This window comes from Larimichthys crocea, chromosome VIII, assembly GCF_000972845.2.
Source record: "Larimichthys crocea isolate SSNF chromosome VIII, L_crocea_2.0, whole genome shotgun sequence".
Lineage (NCBI taxonomy): Eukaryota > Metazoa > Chordata > Actinopteri > Sciaenidae > Larimichthys > Larimichthys crocea.
Genome location: NC_040018.1, coordinates 31420052 through 31438466, shown reverse-complemented (window position 1 = coordinate 31438466; position 18415 = coordinate 31420052). Strand labels below are relative to the sequence as shown.

General features: G+C 46.7%; 1 protein-coding gene across 1 annotated transcript in view; it reads left to right on the top strand.

Annotated features, from left to right (window-relative positions):
• zcchc9 (zinc finger, CCHC domain containing 9) overlaps positions 1–6098 on the top strand; it is a 7541-nt gene extending 1443 nt beyond the window's left edge. The window contains exons 3-6 of the mRNA XM_027281036.1: positions 4939–5089; positions 5169–5261; positions 5435–5503; positions 5892–6098. Coding sequence (XP_027136837.1) covers positions 4939–5089; positions 5169–5261; positions 5435–5503; positions 5892–6004 — 426 coding nt within the window. The 3' untranslated portion in view covers positions 6005–6098. The remainder of the gene's footprint in view (positions 1–4938; positions 5090–5168; positions 5262–5434; positions 5504–5891) is intronic.
• Positions 6099–18415: the final 12317 nt, after the last annotated feature.

Below are 18415 nucleotides of genomic sequence, written 5' to 3'. Positions count from 1 at the left end.
CCTCACCCCTTCCTCCTCTCTCTCTCCTTCCTCCACTCCTTGCTCCTCCTCCCCTCCTCTCTTCCCCCCTCCCTCTCCTCGCCTCCTCTCCTCCCCTCCCCTCCCGCCTCTCCTCCCTCCCTCTCCTCCTCATCCTCCCCTCCTCGCTCCCTTGTCCCCCCTCCCCTCCCTCCTCCTCCTTTTCCTCTCTCCTATTGTCCCTCCTCCCCTCCTCCTCCGCCCACCCCTTCCCCTCTCCTCCTCCTCCTCTCCTCCCTCCTCCTCCTCCTCCCCTCCCTCCTCCATCCCCTCCCCTCCTCCTCCCCCTCCTGCCCCTCTCGCCTCCCTCCTCCCCTCTCCTCCCTCCCTCCTCCCTCCCCTCCCTCCTCCTCCCCTCCCTCTCCGCCTCTCCCCTCTCCTCTCCTCCCCTCCCCCCTCCTCCCCTTCCCTCCTCCCTCCCTCTCCTCCCCTCTCCGTCCCTCCCCTCCCTCTCTCCCCCCTCCTCTCCTCCTCCTCCCCGCCTCCCCCTCTCCTCCTCCCCTCCCCTCCCTCCCCGCCTCCCGTCCTCCCCTCCCGCCCCTCCTCTCCCTCCTCTCTCCTCCCCTGCTCCCCTCCCCTCCCCTCCCCTCCTCCCCTCCCCTCCTCCTCCTCCCTCTCCTCTCCTCCCCCTTCCCTCCCTCCCCTCCCCCTCTACTTCCTCCTCTCCTCCTCCCTCCCCTTCTCCGTCTCCCTCCCTCCCCCTCCCCTCCTCCTCCTCCTCCTCCTCCTCTCGTCTCCCTTTTCTCCTCCCCTCCTCCCCTCCTCCTCCCCTCCTCCTCCCTCCCCTCCCTCCTCCTCCTCCCTCCCCCCTCTCTTCCTCCCCATCTTAGCTGTGTTTTAACTGCAGGAAGCCGGGTCACGGCCTGGCCGACTGTCCGGAGGCGACCGTGACGAGGAGATGGGTCGAGGCATCTGTTACGTTACCGCTGCGGCTCCACCGAGCACGAGATCCAGAGGTGCCGGGCCAAAGTGGACCCGCCTCTGGGTGAGAACACGGGGGTCACATCTGGACCAGACAAACGCTGAACGCTCTGATAAACGTTAGAATAACTGTCTGTCCCGTCAGGTGATTTCCGTTTGCCAAGTGCTTCATCTGCGTCAGACCGGAACACCTGTCCCGCCCTGTCCGACAATCCCAAAGGACTGTACGCCAAGGTACACACCAAACAACACACACACACATGCACACGCACACACACACCACACACACACCACACACACAACACAACACACACACCACGCACGCACGACACACAGCACCCGCACACACAACACACACATTCATTGTTAGCTAGATGGTTAGCTGATGGTTTCTGATGGTTTCTGTCTTCAGGAGGTGTGTCGTGTTTGTGGTTTCAGTGGGAACATTTTCGAAAGAACTGTCCCGATCACCAGGCGGCAAGTGAGGTGGTCCTCTCCTACCTTGTTTCCTTCCTTTCCTTCCTCTCCTTGTTCCTCCGTTCTCTCCTTGTCTCCGTTTCGCTCCTTGTCTCCTTTCTCTCCTTGTCTCCTTTCTCTCCTTGTCTCTTTCTCTCTTCTCCGTCTCCTTCTCTCTTCTCCTTTCTCGCCTTGTTCTTCTCTCTCTTCCTCCTTGTCTCCTTTCTCCTCCTTGTCTCCTTTCTCCTCCTTGTTTCCTTCCTCTCCTTGTTTTCCTTCCTCTCCTCGTTTCCGTCCTTCCTCCTCCTCGTTTCCTTCCCATGAGTTTGTATGCTCGGTTCATGGTCTCCTGCAGGAGCTCCAACATGTGTTTTAAATGTATTAAACACAACGTCAAACTCGTTAATCCTGTTTCCTTCCCTAATAACCATACTGAAATCATCAGGATGTATCACTGATTATTGATTTGAATCTTTGACTGTCCGTCTATCGTTGACTTGTCTTCTCAGTCTTTGACTTGTCTTCTGAATCTTTGACTTGTCTTCTCAGTCTTGACTTGTCTTCTGAGCTTGCTTGTCTTCTCAGCTTTGACGTTCTGATGTGCTTCCTCGCAGTCTTGACTTGTCTTCTGAATCTTGACTTGTCTCCAGCGAGCTTCCGTGACCGTCCGCCTGGCTCTCCAACAACATGAGTGCAGACCATGAAGAAGTCCATGTCCCGTGAAGAAAGCCAAACCCAAACAGACTAAAGTGGTGACGTTCTGATCTGCTGACTCATCATCGTGGACTCTTTGGACACGTTCTGGTTCTCTTTGTGAATATTTGATAAAAATCATTTTATTAAAGTTTCTGTTTGTTTACAGTCGAAGTTTGAGTTTGTTGATGAAACGTTTTTGGTTTACTCAGCGCGCTCAGAGAGACGAAGACGTTTCTTCAACACAAACAGAACACGTTCAACGTTTGTATACTGTTCATTTAAAATTTAAAGTATGAGCATCAGAATAAACTGATCACAACAAGAGCTGATAAAAATAAAGAGGCTAAACAATATAAAATAGATGATGCATAAAAAATAAGAAGTCTATAAAAATAAAACAAGTTTTAAGAAGTTTGATTCTGTGAGCTTCGTCTTCTCGAGTCGAGGGGTCACCTTAGATTTAACCTCGGGGTGTGGTCCAGTAGTTCCCTCTCGTTTCCTTCCTCTAATAACCATGCTGAAACCATCAGTTCACTGATTATTAGTCTGAATCTTTGACTTGTCCTCTTTCACACCGGGTTGGCCCTTTATCTTGTCTCCTTCTTGGTCCTCGCCTTGTTTCCTTTTCTCCTATTCTCTCCTTTCTCGTCCTCTCCTTGTCTCTTCTTGTCCTCTCCTTGTCAGCAGGTGGCGGTGTGCAAGGAGTCGAGGACGTGAGTAGAAGAAGAAGAAGATGTGACTTCCGCCTCCGGGACAACACATGGGCAGACGCTTGTCTTGGTAACGTTACTTTAAGTTACATATATGTTGTTATAACGTTATCGACTGTGCAGGTAAGCAGACCTTTGACCTCAGCATGACCCCGGTGAAAAAGTTTCATCATGAAGAATCGGCGCGTTTCAGCTGCTGCTACATGCTAATATGCTAACAGGCGTTAGGGTGTAAAGAGTGACCGTGCTAACGGTGACGTGTTAACTGGTGACCGTGCTAACCTGGTGACCGTGCTAACTGGTGACCGTGTTAACGTGGTGACACGTGCTAACTGGTGACCGTGCTAACTGTGACCGTGTTAAGTGGTGACCGTGTTAACTGGTGACCGTGTTACTGGTGCGGACCGTGCTAACTGGTGACCGGTTAACTGGTGACGTGTTAAGTGGTGACCGAATTTAACCACGTTGAAACTAACGAGACGACTTCACGAGACAGCCACAGATGTCGCCGCTAACAGGGTCACCAGTTTAACCGGTTCACACCTGAACCGAAACCACCTCCTGTTTGTTTAACGTCAGTAGAGTTGGTTTAGTGACGTCACGTGACTAACTCCTCTGCTGATTCGCTCAGCTTCAGTCACGAGGCGACATGACGAGGTGGGCGCGAGCCAACAACGTCCATAAACACAAGCCGGCAAGGGCCACGCCCATTGAGCCGGCTGAGAGGAGGAGCAGGAGGAGGAAGAGAGGAGAGGAGGAGGAGGTCACTCAGGTCCTGGCGAGGTCCTCAGAGGGAACACTGAGGGGGACTCACCCGGCGATTCAGCTGTGAAAAAACCGAACCGTAAGAAGAAGGAGTACGGGACGAGGACGGGAACGCTTCCTGGAGTTTCTGTCAGAAGAGTGGCCAGGCGCCCCTAAAGGGAGGAGGGAGGAGGAGGAGGGAGGGTGGAGGAAGAGCGGAGCTGACGGGCGGAGGTGGAGTAAGAAAAATAAAGAAGAAGAAAGAGGACCGTCAGGAGGAAAGCTAGTAAAGAAAGAGAATGAACAACAGGGGGAGGAAAAAGCCAACGCCGCGCAGAGGGACAGGATCGCAGAGTTAGGGAGCGGGGGGCCGCGCCGCATGACGGGTGTGGTGCGATAGAGGAAGAGCACACAAAAGTGAGAAGGAGAGAAGGGGGGTGGCCTAAGGGGGAGAAAGAGAAGGGTCGAGCGACGATGAGACGGGGGACAATGAAATAAGGAGAAGCGAAGAGGCAGCAAGAGGGGGAAAGAAAAGAAAATCGAAGACAGAGAAGGAAAGACAATAGACAGGGGAGATAGAATCGAAGAAAAGAAAAGAAGAAGAAAAGAAGAAGATGAAATCAGAAGAGATCAAGAAAAGACGAAGAACGAAAAGAAAGAAGAGAAGGGGAGAAGAAGAAAAGAAAAGAAGAGAACGAGTAAGCAGCAGAAGGGGAGAAGACTGAGTAAGGGGAGAAGAAGAAAAGAAAAGACGAAGAAGAAAAAATAAGAAGAAGGCAAAAAAGGAGAAGACGGAGGAAAAGAGAAGATAAAAGACTAGCGGAAAGAGAACGACGACGAAGAGCGGACATTAGAAAAGAAGAGAGAAGCAAAGAAACGAAGAAGAGAAGAAACCGAAGCATGCGAAGGGAGAAGAAGAAAGAAAAGAAGACGAAGCGGCACCGAGAGAAGGGGAGACGAAAAGAAGAAGAAGAACAAACGAAGAGCATAAGAAAAGAACACGAGAAGAAAGAGCAGAAGAGAAGAAAAGACGAAAGAAAAGAAACGGAAGAATAAGAAGCAAAGCAAAGAAGCAGCAGACGAGAAGACAGAGCAGAAGGAAATAGAAGAAAGCGAAGAAGAAAAGAAAATGAAGAAGAAGAGAAGAAAATCTAAGAAGAACAGCATTCTAATCTAAGAGAAGACAGATAAGACGAAACTCAAATACTCCCCTCCCCGACGAAGACGATAAGCATCTCCTCCCAGCTATACGCAATGCCCATGAGCCTAAGCTCCTACTCCCCTCACAAGTCTCCTCCTATCCTCCTACCCATCCCCTTCTCCTCCTTCCCCCCTTCCTCTCTCCTCTCCTCTCCTCCTCCTCGTCTCCTCCTCCCCTCCTCTCCTCCTCTACCTGTGTTTTAACTGCAGGAAGCCGGGTCACGGCCTGGCCGACTGTCCGGAGGCGGACCGTGACGAGGAGATGGGTCGAGGCATCTGTTACCGCTGCGGCTCCACCGAGCACGAGATCCAGAGGTGCCGGGCCAAAGTGGACCCGGCTCTGGGTGAGAACACGGCGGGTCACATCTGGACCAGACAAACGCTGAACGCTCTGATAACGTTAGAATAACGTGTCTCCGTCAGGTGATTTCCCGTTTGCCAAGTGCTTCATCTGCGGTCAGACCGGACACCTGTCCCGCTCCTGTCCCGACAATCCCAAAGGACTGTACGCACAAGGTACACACGCACACACACGCACATGCACACGCACACACATGCACACACACACACGCGCACGCACGCACGCACACACACACACACACACACACATTCATTCATTGGTTAGCTGATGGTTAGCTGATGGTTAGCTGATGGTTTTCTGATGGTTTTCTGATGGTTTCTGTCTGCAGGAGGTTGTTGTCGTGTTTGTGGTTCAGTGGAACATTTTCAGAAAGACTGTCCGGATCACCAGGCGGCAAGTGAGTGTCCTCTCCTTGTTTCCTTTCTCTCCTTGTTTCCTTCCTCTCCTTGTCTCCTTCCTCTCCTTGTTTCCTTCCTCTCCTCATTTCCTTCCCATGAGTTTGTATGCTCAGGTTCATGGTCTCCTGCAGGAGCTCCAACATGTTTTTAAATGTATTAAACACAACGTCAAACTCGTTAATCCTTGTTTCCTTCCTCTAATAACCATACTGAAATCATCAGGATGTATTCACTGATTATTGATTTGAATCTTTGACTTGTCTTCTCAGTCTTTGACTTGTCTTCTCAGTCTTTGACTTGTCTTCTCAGTCTTTGACTTGTCTTCTCAGTCTTTGACTTGTCTTCTGAATCTTTGACTTGTCTTCTCAATCTTTGACTTGTCTCCAGCGAGCTCCGTGACCGTCGCCTGGCTCTCCAACAACATGAGTGCAGACCATGAAGAAGTCCATGTCCCGGTGAAGAAAGCCAAACCCAAACAGACTAAAGTGGTGACGTTCTGATCTGCTGACTCATCATCGTGGACTCTTTGGACACGTTCTGGTTCTCTTTGTGAATATTTGATAAAAATCATTTTATTAAAGTTTGTTTACAGTCGAAGTTTGAGTCTTTTGATGAAACGTTTCTTCAACACAAACAGAACACGTTCAACGTTTTACTGTTCATTTAAAATTTAAAGTATGAGCATCAGAATAATACTGATAACAACAAAGCTGGATAAAAATAAGATTTAAGGACATGCTATAACAAATATAAAGATGAGATGATGCATAAATAAATAAGAAGTCTATAAAATAAAAACAAGTTTTAAGAAGTTTGATTCTGTGAGCTTCGTCTCCTCGAGTCGAGGGGTCACCTTTAGATTTAAACCTCGGGGTGTGGTCCAGTAGTTCCTCGTTTCCTTCCTCTAATAACCATGCTGAAACCATCAGTTCACTGATTATTAGTCTGAATCTTTGACTTGTCCTCTTTTTCACCGGGTTGTCCACGTTTATATTTCCTCCATGAGACAACACGGTCAGAGCACAGGGAGGATCTAGGAAGGATCTCTGAGCGTTTTGTAGTTCATCTTCTGGACTTAGTTTTACCACAGATCACGTCAACAACATTCACCGTCGCTTCATGACGTAGTCTAGAGTGACAGCAGTCGTCTTCTCGTAACTCCTCATCACCTCTCCTTCACATCTGTCCTTGATCTTGTGACTTTTTCCACTGAGGTCAAGGAAAAGTGGTTAGGAAAGGACTTAGGAGCTAATCTTCACCCTCGACTCTGGAGCAGCCAGAAGGACCCCACCCCTCACCTGAGGATCTCAGGATGCAGCAGTGTTGTAGTCGAGACCAAGACCAGACAGTCTATGGTCCACTCAGGTCGCCAATATTCATGAAAACTCGTTAAGCGTCACCTTGAAGTGTTAACGAACAGTTGTGTGTTCTTGTGGGTGTTTTGCAGATGAACTCTTTGTGGTTTATTCCAGAAGATTTGACCGATGTTAACAAATAAATCAGGCAATGAAGTGACATCTTGAGGTCGTGGTCTTCGTCTGAGGCCGAGACCTTTAAGAATGATCTTGAGACGGATTTTGAGTAAATGAACAGGAAGTCAGGCTGGTTTGGTTTGGAGGACTAAAATATAATTCAATTAAAGCAAAAGGTGCAGAAGAACTTGTTCGGTCGGCTGTGATGTGAAGACTCGGCCACTAGGAGGCAGTACTGATTGGAGCTGAGCTGCTGTGCTGCAGGATGACAAACGTCTGCTGGCCTGAAGGTCGTCCTGCTGCTCTGTTAATGATGGAGGAATGTTGTCATGCAGAAGGAGAGACGCAAACACAACAACGAGTCTCTATGAAACACAGAAATGAAAATATAATCATGCATGAGTGTGTTCATGTGCAGGACTCTTCCTTTAGATGTTATCCACGTTCTGCAGGATGAATTTCCTCCTCCTGAGGGAGTAACGTGCAAACGTGGTTTGTCTGTTTGTGGTTTTCGCAGCGGGGCGGGCGGGTTCAGACGGTTAGGTCGTCAACACCTCGACTTCATTAAAGAGCTGAATGTGAAGCGGCGTGAGGCTGAGATACAAACCTGCACACAACCAGATCAGACCGGACTTCTTTCAGCAGCTCACTTCAGATTTTTTTTTCAATGTGTGTTCCCCTGGAGAGTGTGTAAAAAAGGTCTTACATCACTGATGATGCAAAAGGGTTTCTTGGAACTCCTTGGCTCTTTGAAAAACTCAGAAGTGTCCGATCCACAGCGGACAAAAACGTTAGTCAACAAGAAAAGACTGAAACTGTCGACTGACTGATCTGGACCTGGATTCTCAGATTATGAAGCAGGCAGCTGTAGAACCTCGTTAAACTGGAGTATTACTCTTATATCGAGCAGGTCTAGACCATAAAGACCCAACAATTCCCACCATGAGCAAGCGCTTGGACACAGAGGCGAGGAAAACCTTTCTTCCTTTGCTAACAGCCAAACATCAACAAGGTCACCAGCACAAGACACGTAATCAGAACAAATACTCGAGTACAGCTGAACATAGTTACTGTGTTACCTTATGTTTTGAATGCAGTACTTTAACTTAAGCGAAGGAGTACTCTGAGTACTTTTTCCAGCACTGCATATCACTTAATAAGACTGTATGTTTCTCGTTCTGAGCAGTTGTTTTTATTCCAAAGGCTCCCTCGTCCTTGTTGGGTAAAAGTGAAATATAAAATAAATAGAAATGGAGGGGTCCGCCCCCTGGAGGTTCGCCTCAGAGGACCCCCCCCTGTGCCTGGTTTCCACAGAGCCTGATACGTTCTCATGGATGCAAACTGCAGCCAGACAGCTGCTCGCTGCCAGCTCACTGAGGCCGATTACACAATTTAGCCCAAAAGTTTCATCCACGGGAGAGGACTGTGCATGCATGTGTGCGCGCCTCATAACAAAAGCACAGTGGATTCATTCACTGATGTCTCCTGGATCCAATTTAAGAGAAGCTGAGAACTCCAGCTATTGTCTCTCTGCCGATGGATTGCCCAACATCCAGCCTTCATCCCGTCCTCCTCTGAGCTTTTGCTGTACATACATCTCCAGAGACGATCCATCTGAACATGTTTGATCATCAAAGTGTTTACTTCTCCCATGACGACAGCTAAAATAATTTGTAATCTTATAACTCTGGAAACAATTAAATCAGTGTCTCTACAAAACAGAGGAACACTTCATTCTACTTAAAGTCCCCATGAAGTCAAACTTCATGTCCCATCTGTCCAACACTGACACAAAGTCATGTTTTCAGTGTTTTCAGGTATTCTTTGTGGTATTTTAGAGCTTGTCATTTCTTGCCAGGAGCCAAACGATCGTGTCCTTTAGGTGGATGCAGAACTTTCTGCCTGGACTTCTGGGTCCACTGGCTGCGACTCATTGAGGTCTCTTTAACAGTAAATATCTACAACGCCTGCCGTGTTCCAGGACTCCCTCATTCAGGCCCCTCTCTCTGACTTTAAAACTAGGCCAACCCTAATGAACTTCACCTACCTACATTTATGGACAGGATTTTAACTGCCCGCCCTCCCTCTGTGAGGGGAGAGAAGAGAAAGAGCAACAACTAAAGAGGGAGTCTTCAGAAACCTCATTTATCTGTGCTGACTTTGGAATAGAAAGGGTCAAATAATAAATGTGTTTTCTATGACAAACTAAGTTGTGTCCCAGCTTGAAGTATGTGATTTTGTCAATTTCCTTATGTTTAAAGTCTGGTGATATTCTGTATCTTTCTTCTTGTCAACAAATGCCATGAAAAGACTCAAACAAACAATGAATATACCCACTAACAAGTATCAAAGCCTGATACATCTTCTTCCTCTGCACCGTAAAGCAACATCAATCAGCCACGCCACTTTTACCGTATACACACACTCTGTAGTTTATTTTGACGAAATCCCACATACAGCGTCCTGCTGCCACGAATATTCACGAGAGTGCCAAATGTGGATTCCTCCCGCCACTGAAAATAGTCCCCAAGGAATGCACTATTTCCTCTACTGTTTTAGAAAGTTGCTGAACCACAGCTCGAGGTTTATGAGATGTTTTTAAAGATTCAGTAGGAACCAATGGGCTTGGAGCTGAGAGCCACAGACAGGAAGTATTGATACGTTAGATTAATAAAAATCTAAAAACACAGATCATCTGCCTCCACCTTTAAGTTGCATTGGTTTGAGCTCTGTCGTCAAACATATGACTTTAAGTTGCATTGGTTTGAGCTCTGTCGTCAAACATATGAAATTCTACGACGGATCTACAAGCGAGAGATAAGGTTCAGGAGTGAGTTGCAAGGAAAGGAGGTCAAGTATCTCAGCGTCTTGTTGGTACAACGTCTGCAGTATCGCACTGTTGTGGTTCAGAAGGAGCTGAGCCAGAAGGCAAAGTTCTTGATCTTCCAGTCCAATCCTCACCTATAGTCATGAGCTTTGGGTAGTGACTGAAAGAATGAGATCGCAGATACTAAAGGCTGAGATGAGCTTCCTCCACCGGGTGGCCGCGCTCAGCCTCAGAGATACGGTTAGGAGCTCGGACATCTGGAGGGAGCCAGCTGAGGTGGTTCAACATCTGACCAGAATCCTCTTGGGCGCCTCCATTTGGAGGTGTTTCTGGCAACTTGGAGGAGACCCCAGGCTAGACCCAGAACCTGCTGGAGGGACTACATAGTCCATCTGGCCTGGGAACACCTCCAAGGAGGAGCTGGGGAGAAGGACAGGGTCGGGGACGAGGTATCTGGTACTGCATCTCTGAGTCTTGGAGTACTTGTTTAGTTTACATAGATACATGTGTGTGTGATAAAAAAGAAAAATTTATCTCTGCAGTCTGAGCAATTCTTCTAAATTGTCTAACTGTCGGGCCCCACGGCGTGTTTACACACCAACACAAAAGTTTTCAGTGGTTGTTACTTCAAAGCCAAGAGCTGTGGCTGGACGTACAAGCCAAACAGGCTCATTAATGTCACCAGGATTTACTCACTGTGGTCGGATCGCAGCCAGGTTGTGGCAATGTCTGCGCCTTGCCAGCTATTGTTCTGGATCTCAGAAGTGTGTGGGTTTCTTTATATTGTGAAACTGCCAAAGTGTTCTCACTTTAAAGTGCCCATAAATAAAACGTCTGTGATGACAATGCATCAAACAATGATGTGATAATTGGTGTGTTTTTGTAGATCTGTAAAGAACTCAAAGCTGATTTGCTGACTGGCCAAAAGATTTGAGCAAATCTACATCGTCACATCAGCGAATCCTCCGAAATGATTTAACTTTGGCACCAAAGTTTGATTTGATTTGAAGGTCCAGTGCGTTGGATTCAGTGGCAGTTGGATTTGGATTTTTGTAAATCCATAAAGAACTATTCACCTGAATCAGACAGATGAATCCAACATTGTTCCATGTCTGAAAAGCACAATAAAAGACAGGGCCGAGGTTCAGAGAGCTGCACTAAGTTGTCCAGCAGGAAACAGTTGTTACCTAAAGATTGAGCTGGAAGTCATTACTGCAGGATCTAGCCTAAAGTGCTTGACGCATGTACACATTCATGCACACGTGTCAGCCTGAGGCTATTAGGTGCAGGCGATGCTAAAGACAGGAGGAAGGAAGGATCCCTGAGTAGCACAGAGGAGATGAAAGTGAAGAGTTACAGCTAATGACAGAGGAGAGGAGATCAGAAACCGAAGACCCCGCGTGGACCTGTTAGGGGTCTATTGGAGCTAATAAGGCTGCGCTGCCTGGTTGGACCCTCCTCTGATGCCAAGAGCCACCGGGAAACATCTGTTTATCTATACAGTCACTTTCTCATCGTACACCACTTACTGTTTGTTCCACAGTTAAAGCAACATCACGTATAAATCAGTGTTTGTGTAATCCCACTGTGGTAAATATGGACAGCTGTACTCAACACTACTTCTGATCAAAAATTGGTGAGTCGACAACTTTGGTAACAGCCAATCATCAACCAGGTCCCCAGCAGCAGCTGATATCACTGACGAGTCCAGCAGCAGTCAGCCCAGCTCGGCGTCTGTCTTTCAGCCTTTTATTTCACCGAGCTCGGCGGATCAGCGCTTGGAAGTCGACATTACGTCATGTTTACAAATATTTTGATCGTCTGACTGCTCGGGTTTCTTGACCTCGCTGACTTTTTCGTAACCTTGTCGCAACATTCCCAGATCTTAGCAATGATATGTGGGAATGTTGCCCCTTACTTTATTGCAAAAGATCTTCAAGATCTCGAAGGTCGTCTTTCTGCTTGGAAAGATCGAACGCAGGTTCTCTTTAGACGTTCGTTGTTGTTGTTTGAACATTGATTTTGTTTTATTTGGAGCTGTTGAGGTGGTTCGGTCATCCGATTAGCCTTCCTTTGGAGGTGTTCCAGGCACATCCAACTGGTAGAAGACCCCGGGTCAGACCCAGAACCTGCTGGAGGGACTATATAGCCCATCTAGCCTGGGGGTGCGTCGGGATCCTCCTGGAGGAGCTGGAATACGTTGCTGGGGAGAAGGACATCTGTAACACTCCGCTAAACTTGCTGCCACCGCGACCCGACCCAGAGAAGAGGAAGGAAATGGATGGATGGACTTTAATCATTCCCTCAACGTTTGGGAACGGTATGTGAACGAATTGCTGAGTAACGAACAGCGTACTGAGGTCACAGATGTTGTTAAATGTCATCAGAACCAATAGAAACGCTCGCCAAAGCTATTAAAATAAGATCCACGTTATCATTCAGCGTATTTCATAATAGCAGGAGGAAACCACAGACACTGTAAGGGAGAAACTCATCAGATCTTGAGCAACCAAAGGTTCGTTCAGCCAATACAAAGAACATTTCCAGGAACAACAAAGTTCCCAGAATGTCTTTGACCACAAATCCAGCTCTATTACTCAACAGACAAAAGAGAACTGTTCTACAGATCATTTGCATTCTACAGTTGGGATGTATAGTCAAATTAAAACACTCTTTCGAGGCCGGGCATTCTCCAAGAGTACGAGAAGGATTGATCTCATCTTATGCAGCCGCAGGGGACTGAATATATCGGACAGTAACGACACCGAACTAATAAAGCAAGCATGGATGTGTTTACGTAGACGTCTGGAAGCCAGCTCGGTTAACTGATTGAGGCTGGATTAGGAACGCCTGTAGGCAGGATGGAGGAGGTCGTGTTTACTGTGTCCATGGCCATGTCCAAAGTGGACAGTACCTCTAATTAAACACAGATACTGCACTGTTTGGATTGTTTGTATGAGGACTATGGAAGAACATCAGTACCCATACATGAAGCTACATGATGAGAAATACAAACAGATAAACAGGATGGAATTACTGTCGCTGCCAACTAAAATATGATATGAGCAAACGCAAGTTCATGAGTCTTTCTGAGTTGGCTGGAGGAAAACAGTTCCAGTCCCAGTGGCTATAGCCAGCTGACAACAGCTGATTTTGTCAATTAATAGGTACGTAGTTATCTTTTGGTTGTAGCTGACTTGCTTTAAAACAGGTTGATGATGTAGAAGACATGTAAATAAGGAAACATCACTCTCATATTGATGTTACGAGGAAACATATAAAAGCGGACTGTAGCTTATCTCAGCTTTTATTTTCCGACCTAACTGCTTTTTTTCAAGTAACGTTAGCTGAAGTTAAAGAAGTAAGAACTGCTAACGTAAGCAGTTTGCGTTAGAGCAGACAAACACCGTCCTTTTTTCTGTTGTGTTTTTGGATTAAAGCTGCAGAAATATGCCCTGCACTCTTTGTATACAAAGTATTTGTGTTACTTCGGCTCTGTGTGCTTCAACATGTGGTGCAATCCAAACACACACAGACGTAGCTGGTTACGTTTGATGGACAATCACTGGTTCTGTGTTTTAGCGAATAGTCGACTGTAGCTCGTTAGGCCTCGTTTTTATAAACAAGTCAGAATCTGCTCTGACTGAAACTTAATATTTCCCACAGTCCGACACACACATGCTGTCGTGCACTTAGAGGCCACCTGGGAGGGCTGCACAGGTTACTCTATGTGAACTCTAGTCATGCATGAAGGGCTGAACTAGACACACACACATATTGTAAATCCCTGCAGAAAAAACAGCTGATTTGGGCCTCAGTGTGTGTGTGTGTGTGTGTGTGTGTGTGTGTTTGCTTAATAGAAAGCACTCTAATGCCCGAGCAGCTTCTTAAAGCAATTATTCTTGGAAAGAGTGTCTGTTTGCAGAACTCAAATCATAGTCTTGCAGTAATCCCTTCATTTCCCTCTGAACAACATGTGGCATGCAGCTTGTTGCCTTAGCCTCTGACAACCAAAACAACGTCCCCACAGACTAAAAACTGGACGTAGTCTCCGTGACGTCCCCACAGACTGTCTAAAACCTGGACGTAGTCTCTGTGACATCCCCGCAGACTGTCTAAAACCTGGACGTAGTCTCTGTGACGTCCCCGCAGACTGTCTAAAACCTGGACGTAGTCTCTGATCGCACCCGCCTGTCAATCAAAGCGTCCACGCTCTTAACCCTGCATAACTTTAAGCCTTAATATAATGTGAACAGGTGAGTTGTATATAAATTCACCCTCAGTACAGTTGTCATGAACGGGGAAATTAGCTACAGAGACCAAAACTGTTTTTTGTACCAGGCTGTAAACATGTTTATTTCTGCTGTGAAGTTGGACATTTGAACATGGGGACTTATGGAGACTGGCTCACTTCTGGAGCCAGCCTCAGGTGGACGTTAGAGGAACTGGAAAGAGATAAAGTCTGGTTCTAAGGTAACAACAGTGTAAATATTCACTTCAGGTGATTAAACTGATGTAAACAGAGTTAAATGTCACACACTGGACCTTTAACTCAGATTAACACTGGACCTTTAACTCAGATTAACACTGGGCCTTTAACTCAGACTAACACTGGACCTTTAACTCAGATTAACACTGGACCTTTAACTCAGATTAACACTGGACCTTTAACTCAGAATAACACTGCACCTTTAACTCAGACTAACACTGGACCTTTAACTCAGACTAACACTGGACCTTTAACCTTTAACTCAGACTAACACTGGACCTTTAACTCAGATTAACACTGGACCTTTAACTCAGACCTCAGAGATACGGTTAGGAGCTCGGACATCTGGAGGGCCACCAGCTGAGGGTTCACATCTGACCATAATCCTGCTTGGCGCCTCCATTTGGATGTTTTCTGGCAACTTGGAGGAGCCCCAGCTGACCCAGACCTGCTGGAGGGACTACATAGTCCATCGTCGGCCTGGGAACACCTCCAAGAGGAGCTGGGGAGAAGGACAGGGTCGGGGACGAGGTACTGGTACGCATCTCTGAGTCTTGGAGTACTTGTTATATTTACATAGATACAGGTGTGTGTGATAAAAAAAGAAATTTATTCTCTGCAGTCTGAGCAATTCTTCTAAATTGTCAACTGTCGGGCCCCAGGCGTGTTTTACACACCAACACAAAAAGTTTCAGTGGTTGTCTTCAAAGCCAGAGCTGTGGCTGGACGTACAAGCCAAACAGGCTCATTAATGTCCACCAGGATTTAACTCACGTGGGTCGGATCGCAGCCAGGTTGTGGCAATGTCTGCGCCTTGCCAGCTATTGTTCTGGACCAGAAGTGTGTGGGTTTCTTATATTGTGAAACTGCCAAAGTGTTTCTCACTTTAAAGTGCCCATAAATAAAACGTCTGTGAGGACAATGCATCAAACAATGATGTGATAATTGGTGTGTTTTTGTAGATCTGTAAAGAACTCAAAGCGGATTGCTGACTGGCCAAAGATTTGACAATCTACATCGTCACATCAGCGAATCCTCCGAAATGATTCAACTTTGGCACCAAAGTTTGATTTGATTGAAGGTCCAGTCGTTTGGATTCAGTGGCAGTTTGGAAGAACTATTCACCTGAATCAGACAGATGAATCCAACATGTTCCATGTCTGAAAGCACAATAAAAGACAGGGCCGAGGTTCAGAGAGCGCACTAAGTGCCCAGCAGGAAACAGTTGTTACCTAAAGATTGAGCTGGAAGTCATACTGCAGGATCTAGCCTAAAGTGCTTGACGCATGACACATTCATGCACCAGTGTCAGCCTGAGGCATAGGTGCAGGCGATGCTAAAACGGAGGAAGGAAGGATCCCGGAGATAGCACAGAGGAGATGAAAGTGAAGAGTTACAGCTAATGACAGAGGGAGAGGAGATCAGAAACCGAAGACCCCGCGGGGACCTGTGTAGGGTCTATTGGAGCTAATAAGGCTGCGCTGCCTGGTTGGACCCTCCTCGATCCAAGAGCCACCGGGAAACATCTGTTTATCTATACAGTCACTTTCTCATCGTGCACCACTTACTGTTTGTTCCACAGTTAAAGCAACATCACGTATAAATCAGTGTTTGTTAACCCACTGTGGAAATATGGACAGCTGTACTCAACACTACTCTGATCAAAATTGGTGAGTCGACAACTTTGGTAACGCCAATCACAACCAGGTCCCCCAGCACGCTGATATCACTGACGAGTCCAGCAGCAGTCAGCCAGCGGCGGTCTGTTTTCTTTCAGCCTTTTATTTCACCAGCTCGGCGTCGACAGCGCTTGGAAGTCGACATTACTCGTGTGTTTACAATATTTTGATCGTCTGACGCTCGGGTTTCTTGACCTCTCTGACTTTTTTCGTAACCTTGTCGCAACATTCCCAGACTTGCAATGATATGTGGGAATGTTGCCCCTTACTTTATTGCAAAAGATCTTCAAGATCTCGAAGGTCGTCTTTCTGCTTGAAAGATCGAACGCAGGTTCTCTTTAGACGTTCGTTGTTGTTGTTTGAACATTGATTTTGTTTTATTTGGAGCTGTTGAGGTGGTTCGGTCATCTGATTAGCCTTCTTGGAGGTGTTCCAGGCACCATCCAACTGGTAGAAGACCCCGGGTCAGACCCAGAACCTGCTGGAGGGACTATATAGCCCATCTAGCCTGGGGGTGCGTGGGATCCTCCATGGAGGAGCTGGAATATGTTGCTGGGAGAAGACATCTGTAACACTCCGCTAAACTTGCTGCCACCGGACCCGACCAGAGAAGAGGAAGGAATGGATGGATGGACTTTAATCATTCCCTCAACGTTTGGGAACGGTATGTGAACGAATTGCTGAGTAACGAACAGCGTACTGAGGTCACAGATGTTGTTAAATGTCATCAGAACCAATAGAAAGCTCGCCAAAGCTATTAAAATAAGATTCCACGTTATCATTCAGCATATTTCATAATAGCAGGAGGAAACCACGACACTGTAAGGGAGAAACTCATCAGATCTTGAGCAACCAAAGGTTCGTTCAGCCAATACAAAGAACATTTCCAGGAACAACAAAGTTCCCAGAATGTCTTTGACCAAAATCCAGCCCATTACCAACAGACAAAAGAGAACTTGTTACAATCATTTGCATTCTACAGTTGGGATGTATAGTCAAATTAAAACACTCTTTCAGGCCGGGCATTCTCCAAGAGTACGAGAAGGATTGATCTCATCTATGCAGCCGCAGGGGACTGAATATATCGGACAGTAACGACACCGAACTAATAAAGCAAGCATGGATGTGTTTACGTAGACGTCGGGAAGCCAGTTGGTAACTGATTGAGGCTGGATTAGAACGCCTGTAGGAAGGATGGAGGAGGTCGTGTTACGTGTCCATGGCCAGTCCCAAAGTGGACAGTACCTCTAATTAACACAGATACTGCACTGTTTGGATTGTTTGTATGAGGACTATGGAAGAACATCAGAACCCATACATGAAGCTACATGATGAGAATACAAACAGATAAACAGGAATGGAATTACTGTCGCGGCCAACTAAAATATGAGCAAACGCAAGTTCATGAGTCTTTTCTGAGTTGGCTGAGGAAAACAGTTCCAGTCCCAGTGGCTATAGCCAGCTGACAACAGCTGATTTTGTCAATTAATAGGTAAGTAGTTATCTTTGGTTGTGACTGACTTGCTTTAAAACAGTTGATGATGTAGAAGACATGTAAATAAGGAAACATCACTCTCATATTGATGTTACGAGGAAACATATAAAAGCGGACTGTAGCTATCTCAGCTTTTATTTTCCGCCTAACTAGCTTTTTTTCAAGTAACGTTAGCTGAAGTTAAAGGAGTAGAACTGCTAACGTAAGCAGTTTGCGTTAGAGCAGACAAACAACCGTCCTTTTTTCTGTTGTGTTTTTTGGATTAAAGCTGCAGAATAATGCCCTGCACTCTTTGTAAACAAAGTATTTGTGTTACTACTACTCGGCTCTGTGTGCTTCAACATGTGGTGCAATCCAAACACACACAGACGTAGCTGTTACGTTTGATGGACAATCACTGGTTCTGTGTTTTAGCGAATAGTCGACTGTAGCGCGTTAGGCCTCGTTTTTATAAACAAGTCAGAATCTGCTCTGACTGAAACTTAATATTCCCCACAGTCCGACACACACATGCGTGTCGGGCACTAGAGGCCACCTGGGAGGGCTGCACAGGTTACTCTATGTAAACTCTAGTCATGCATGAAGGCTGAACTAGACACACAACACATATGTAAATCCCTGCAAAAAAACAGCTGATTTGGGCCTCAGTGTGTGTGTGTGTGTGTGTGTGTGTGTGTGTGGTGTGTGTGTGTGTGTGTGTGTGTGTGTTTGCTTAATAGAAAGCACTCTAATGCCCGAGCAGCTTCTAAAGCAATTATTCTTGGAAAGAGTGTCGGTTTGCAGAACTCAAATCATAGTCTTTGCAGTAATCCCTTCATTTCCTCCCTCTGAACAACATGGTGGCATGCAGCTTGTTGCCTTAGCCTCTGACAACCAAAACAACGTCCCCACAAGACTAAAAACTGGACGTAGTCTCCGTGACGTCCCCACAGACTGTCTAAAACCTGGA